The sequence below is a fragment of the Triplophysa rosa genome, unplaced genomic scaffold, assembly GCF_024868665.1.
Source record: "Triplophysa rosa unplaced genomic scaffold, Trosa_1v2 scaffold143_ERROPOS450313, whole genome shotgun sequence".
NCBI classification, from domain to species: Eukaryota; Metazoa; Chordata; class Actinopteri; order Cypriniformes; family Nemacheilidae; genus Triplophysa; species Triplophysa rosa.
Window position 1 is genome coordinate 221,816 of NW_026634146.1, and position 6,982 is coordinate 228,797.

A 6,982-nucleotide genomic window follows, 5' to 3' on the forward strand; every position below is an offset into this window, starting at 1 on the left:
TCGAGAGAAATTGATGGGCCGAGGGTTTTCTCATTTGAGAGAGGGACTCCTACTTCGCTGAAAATTTGATTGAGCGAATTTAAGATAGGGGTTTGGCTAGACAGAAAATTGAGCAATCGAAAGTCGCCGAGCAAATGCAGAACGAATGGAAGCTTGCAGACGTTCAGCAGGATCCAGCACAGCGCTTCCGATAGGCTATTAAATATATGCGGACTAATGTAAGTCTGACGGCGAAGTAAAACTTGGAGTGCCATTTAACGCCGAACAGAGCCCACTCACTGGGGTGAATCGGAATAATTTTGAACGCGTCTGTAATATCTGCTTTGGATAGCTGAGCACCTAGGCCAGCTAATTTGATTAGTTTGATCGCATTATCCACTGTGGCGTAGTACAGGGAAAAAGGTTTGAGAGGGATACATTCGTTAACGCTGGCTACGATGTTAGAATGGGACGAAGACATGTCGAAAATCAGTCACTTTTTTCCGGAGAATTTGCGAGTAGCTACACCGAGGGAGTTAACGCGAAAAGGACAGAAAGGAGGAGAAGTAAATGGGCCAATGACATACCCTTTATTAACTTCCTTATTAAGGAGGTCGGAAACCACTTGGGGTTTGGCTATAGCAGACTGGAGATTTTTGCAACGTAACCGAAACTGACCCGAAATCCTTGGGCAAGCCCGGTGATTAAATAATCAACGAAAATAGAATCCGGATGATCTGACAGGAGACTAGAGAGCTTCTGAACATTAATAGGAGTGGAGGGGTGGTTCTTTAGAACTTTTTGTGGAGAGGAGGTCTTCTTTGGTTTGGAGGTCTGAATCTCCGTGGGAAGACGAATTTTGGGTAGGGGTCTTTGCAAGAGCTACAAATATGTGAGAATTTACATTTAGGGTATGTACAGACAGATTCATTAAAATTATTACATATATAGGTGCCATTAGATGAAGTAACAGGACGGCCTTTATAATCAAATGCTTGTCTTACTTGTCCAGCACCATGGACAGCGGTAGAGTCGCTGCTTTTGATAGTTATGGGGCAGAACACAGCGGAATGTCCGTGGGAACTTCACACAACGCAAGCCAAGATCTTTTGGCTGACGAAATGGTGAACTAGCAATTCAGTGTCGGAAACTGACCAATCCAACCTTGAGTTATACAGTGTAATGTTTATGGCAGACTTCGCTGAGAAGGACTTGTGGTATTCATAGAACAGAGTTCCCCCGTATCTATGATTAAAGTTGGCCAATATTGCTAGTTAATAGTCTAGTTCTTCGCGCCGCTCTGGGAAGGCCTGGCATAGTATGTCTCTGTAAATTCCAAAGGCTATAACGAACTCTGAAAATGAAAGATTTCGTTGCAATCTGGAATCGGAAGTTTTAAGTAAGACTGCCACGTCACCACAATCCACCATTTTGCAGTCAGTCGTTGGCGATGGGAGCAGCAGAGATGCTAAGTTAATGTCTTTACCTTGTACGATGTTGGAACTCATATGCTGAGACACTGTTAGCTGCTGCTGGAGTGACGAAATGCCTTCCGAAGGCTTGCACCGGCGCTGCGGTGGAGAGGTTGAAGTGCGTTGATGAAGCTAAACCGAAGCTAAAACAGGCCTCGAAGTCTGAGCTGTGGAGTGGACGATTGTAGCTGAGGATGGTCCTGGAGCTGCTGTGTTGGATCCAAATAGAAAAGGCAAAGCTGGGGAGAAGGCTGAAGAGGTCGAGGCTGTGGGTTCTGGGGCATAAGATGCGCTCTCGAACGCAGCTAGCCTGGATTCGACACCTTTCACGGGATGAGACAGTACTTTAATTGCCTGCAATATATGGGTGTTCATATCGGCTGAGTCGAGTGTAGGAGAGGACGATGTATTTGCTGCGGAAGGCTTAAGTCATTTAGTGGGTCTCGGAGAAGACATCTTGGTTGTATGCTTCCTCCCAGTTTGTTTCGGCCGAGCTGTGTTTGGTAGGATGGATAGATCCTCGGCTGGAACGACGGGGTTGCCCAAGGTATTCAAAGCGAGTGAGAGGATATCTTATCTTGACAATTCGTTGTCGACGGGGATACCTGAAGCCTCTAAAGCATTGATGATTTTATCCGAGGGCCATTGTGACCACAGAGGGTCCCCGTTCTGGATTCTTGAGCTACTCCGCACTGTCGGAGGGGGAGATTCGGCTACTTCATCTTCCGAATCGATAATGTCGCAGTCTACGAGGGGTTTTTGCGCCATGCTTGTATACAGGTGAGCGCTTACTTCGATGTCTGCGAATGAGAAGAGGGTGAGTACCGTACTTATATACTTCTAGGGTTAAGTGATAATTGGCTAGGACCGTACGTAGAATGATGACATAACGTTTGATTCTTCCCGGTAGAACTTGCGCTTAAGCTTACATTTCCATAAAACCCTCGTCATCATCTTAGAATCTTGGCATTCTATTCGATAGTAATCTGTCATTTGAGAGCCATGTCACTAACACCTGTAAAATTGCGTTTTTCCATTTTAAGAATATATCTAAACTACATCATAAGCTGTCAATGTCAGATGCAGAGAAGTTAATTCATGCATTCATGACATCAAGACTAGATTACTGTAATGCACTGTTAGGTGGTTGCACTGCAGGCTTATTACAAAAACTCCAACTGGTCCAAAATGCGGCAGCTCGAGTTCTGACACATACAAAAAAGTATGAACATATTAGCCCGGTTCTGTCAACCACTACACTTCCATAATATAAATCTTCTGAGGGTTTAAGCTGCATTAGTTAGATCAACCGGAACCAGAAACACAACTGATGTACTTGTTGCATCAAAGAGTGCAGAACAGTACTCTACTCTCAGCCAGTCTTGTCTCATTGTTCCAAGGTTACCACAGCGAGCAGGATGCAGTTCATGGCCAGACCTGATGGTAGAGCAGAGAATGGAAAGCGGCGACCTGACAAGAGCTGAGATGATAGAGCTGGATAAAGAAGGACGCGGTCACTTGACACGTCTGCACCACAAAATTTCAAATGCTATTAGATTATCAATGTGTGATGATGTGGAGTTCACTACATTACCCATACTGCTTAGCGTAAGAGGGTGTTACGGTACATACGGATGTTAGGTGAGGAATGTGCCGGTAGCCAAGTGTATGTGACATGTGAGCCTAACTCAGGCTGTGTTCTAATAAAATTATTATTTATATATAACTGTGTGAAGTTATATGACATGGTGTCAGAAGTGCGTCGTACTCGCTAACTCAAGTACCAGAAGATGTCGATGTTTCAAACTCCGGAGAAGTTTGACTTTAGTCAGCCCGCCACATGGCCCACGTGGATACAGCATTTCAAGCGATTTAGGATTGCTACAAAGCTGGATAAAGAGGACGAAGAGGTCCAAGTAAATTCACTGATGTATGCTATGGGGAAAGAGGCAACGACTATATTAGAATCATTTCGTTTCGTGAATCCGGATGACTCGGGAAAATACGAAGAGGTAGTGGAAAAGTTTAATGGACATTTTGTGCCACGAAGGAATGTCATACATGAGCGTGCATGTTTTCATCAACGTTCACAACAGCTGGGTGAAACGGTTGAAGCTTTCGTGAGAGGATTTTACGAATTGTCAGAAAACTGTGAGATTGGAACACAGAAGGATGAACAGATCAGAGACAGATTGGTGATCGGAATAAATGATCGTGGAGTGTCACAAAGGCTACAAATGGAAAGTGATATGACCCTGGGAAAGGCAGTGATACAGCCGGCATCAAGCCCTGTCCAGCCGGCCTTCCAAGCAAGTCAAGCGGAACTTGTTAAAACTCAAAATTCTGCAGAAACGACGTCCGCAGAAGTGGCGGAATTGTACCAGAGGTCGCGCACAACAAAAACTACAGTACCGGTAAGGAAAGAAACACAAAGACACAGCAAGGACATAGACACAAAGAAGAAAAGATGTGTTCACGTGTGTAATAAGCATCATAGACCATGTGAATGTCCAATAAATAAACAGTGTCTCAAATGCAACAAACTAGGACATTTTGCTACAGCGTGTTTTAGCAAAGCTGTTAGAGCAATGCATGTTCAAGAAGGAGCAGAGGAAGAAAATGAGACATACTTTTTGGACAGTATCGAGAAAAGAGAATCAGAATCAGACTGGATAGTGAGTCTTCCTGTATGTGGAAAAGCAGTGACTTTTAAAATAGACAGAGGAGCGGATATTACGATTATGTCCAATGACACATATGAGAGTCTCCCACAACAGCCGTTGCTGATGAAGACTTGTATAAAGCTAAACAGTTCGGGTGGTTATGTCAAAACACTGGGGAAATTCTATGCAGAGACTGCAAGAAAAAACGTGTTTTATCAATTCTGGATTTACATCATGGATGGATGTTATGCTAATAATCTACTTAGTAGAAGTGCAGCTTGTGCCATGGGACTGGTGGCCAGAGCGGATTACATTCACGAGGATGTGTTTGGGGAAATTGGCTGTCTGAGTTGCGTGCCAGTAAAGATTGAGCTGAAACTGGACGCACAGCCATACATTCTGACAACTCCCCGCAGGGTACCTTTTCCATTGATGAAGAAATTTGATGAGGAACTACAGCGGATGCAAACAATGCAGATTATACGAGAGGTGACACAGCCCACTGATTGGTGTGCCCCGATGGTCCCTGTAGTAAAGAAAAACGGAAGAGTAAGAATTTGTGTAGATCTTAAACATCTCAACAAAGCTGTAAAAAGAGAAAAATTCATGCTGCCGACTTTGGAAGACATTTCTACGAAACTGGCAGGAACCACAGTGTTTTTGACTCTCGACGCATCATCAGGTTTCTGGCAAATTCCGCTGGACTCAATGTTCAAAGTTCAATGTTCACAACTTTCATCACTCTGAGAGGCAGATTTTGCTTCCAGAGGCTTCCTTTTGGGATCACATTAGCACCTGAGATCTTCCAGAGGGAGATGACAAAGCTACTGGATGGACACGAGGGCTGTGTGGTAGTTATGGATGACGTCTTGGTATGCAGTAAAGACAAAGAGAGTCATGATAAGAATCTGGAGAAAGTAATGCAGACGATAAAAAAGTCAGGTCTAAAACTAAACAAAGACAAATGTCATTTCGGAAAGAAGGAACTTTGCTTCTTTGGACATATCATCAGCAGTGAGAGGGTTAAACCTGACCCTGACAAAGTGAAAGCGATCGCAGATCTACCATGTCCCAAAGATGTCGCACAGCTTAGACAAGTGCTGGGAATGGTGAATTATCTCGGAAAGTTTGTGCCTAAAATGTCTACAACATTGCACCCACTAAATTAACTGTTAAAGAAGGAGTCAGCATGGGTGTGGGATGCGCTACAACAACAAGCGTTCGACAACGTAAGGCTATGCTTTCGTCAGCTCCAGTTTTAACCTTCTACGACATTGAAAAACCTACCATTGTATCTGCAGACGCGAGCAGCTTTGGGCTAGGCGCTACTTTGCTACAACAACACGGTAACAAGACACTTCCTGTTGCTTTTTGTTCTAGAAAACTGTCATCAGCTCAATTGAAATATTCCCAGATCGAGAAAGAATGTCTGGCTGCAGTTTGGGCTTGCGAGAGACTTGCCTGTTATCTCCTGGGTCTTGGTGAGTTTACACTACAAACAGACCACAAACCGTTGGTACCTCTGATTAACACTTACAATTTGGACAAAACTCCTGTGCGTTGTCAATGTCTACTGATGCGTTTGATGCGGTTCAACGTTAAAGCTGTATATGTACCGGGAAAATCACTGGTAGTGGCAGATACACTGTCCCGTAATCCACTGTCATGTCATGTCTATTCTTGGTATTGTGGCAGAGTCATTGTTGACCTTTCGGCCTTCCATACTCTCTCTCTCCGGTCCCGCCATCTCGTTTCCTCGTTAACTTTCCCTGAGTGTTTTATTACCCACACCTGCCACTTGCTAATTATCCTTTGTCTGTCTCCTTATATAATACCCTCATGTGTCATTGTCCTGTGCTCGGTCATTGTATTCAGTTCGTCTTGTTGCTCGTCCAGTGTGTTACCAGTATTGCATGATCCTGTTCCTGTCGTGCTGTTTCATCGTCAGTCTAGTAAGTGTCCAGTTTAGTTTATGTCTAGTGTTGTTATCTCAGTTTACTGTAGTGTTAGTTAGTCCTCGTCCTGTTATTTATCGTGTTTGTTCTGTTCTACCCCCACGTGGGTGTTTTGTTTCTGTTTATTGTTTGCATTAATAAATGCCTGCAATTGGGTTCTCCACACCTCACATTTCATGACAAAAATGTCAGTGTGGTGGCCTGGAATTGCAGCAGACCTCAATGCCAAAGTTTCACAGTGTGTTTTTTGTCAAGTGCATAAGCCCACACAAAGAAAGGAACCTCTTATCACAACTTCACTTCCTCCTTGTCCATGGCAAACCGTCGGAGCGGACCTGTGCGAGAATGGAGGTAAAAACTATCTAGTAGTAGTAGATTTGTATTCTAGAGACATTGAAATTGTTTGTTTACATATCACTAGTAGTCGCAGCGTAATCTCCGCGCTAAAAGGAATGTTTGTGAGATGGGGAATTCCGAGAGAATTGCATTCAGATAATGCTACCCAGTTCAGTAGTCTGGACTTCGCAGATTTTTGTAAAACTTGGGGTGTTTATCATGTGACCAGCAGCCCTCACTACCCACAATCGAATGGTGCTGTTGAGAGAGCCGTGGGCACAGCGAAACACATTCTGTGTCAGCCAGATCCTCATTTGGCTCTTTTGAGTTACAGAGCTACTCCAATTGCAGCTACGGAGTGAGCCCTCCACAGCTAATGCTGGGACGGCAGATTCGTACTACATTGCCTGTTCTGAAGAAAACAACATCACATCAGCAGAAAACGTCTTGGTTACGGATGTAACCTCGGTTCCCTGATGGAGGGAACGAGACGTTGTGTCGAACCGACAGAATGGGGTTCGTCTTGAGAACCTATCATCTTCTGAGTATTTAGAAAAGGCCAATGAAAATTGGCGAA

The 6,982-nt window shown here is 44.1% G+C and overlaps 1 protein-coding gene across 3 annotated transcripts; it reads left to right on the plus strand.

The window, feature by feature from the left end:
- Nucleotides 1–1,611: 1,611 nt before the first annotated feature.
- Nucleotides 1,612–6,959, plus strand: LOC130549635 (uncharacterized protein K02A2.6-like). Of its 3 annotated transcripts, XM_057326908.1 has the most exons (3): nucleotides 1,612–2,231; nucleotides 5,495–5,595; nucleotides 6,325–6,959. In XM_057326908.1, the coding sequence occupies exons 1-3, from the start codon at nucleotides 1,960–1,962 to the stop codon at nucleotides 6,765–6,767; spliced, it is 816 nt and encodes a 271-aa protein (XP_057182891.1). In that variant the 5' UTR covers nucleotides 1,612–1,959; the 3' UTR covers nucleotides 6,768–6,959. The 3 variants fall into 3 exon arrangements, 1 of the variants encoding a protein (XP_057182891.1); XR_008962234.1 differs by having other exon boundaries at nucleotides 1,624–5,595; XR_008962235.1 differs by having other exon boundaries at nucleotides 1,624–5,343; nucleotides 5,495–6,959.
- Nucleotides 6,960–6,982: the final 23 nt, after the last annotated feature.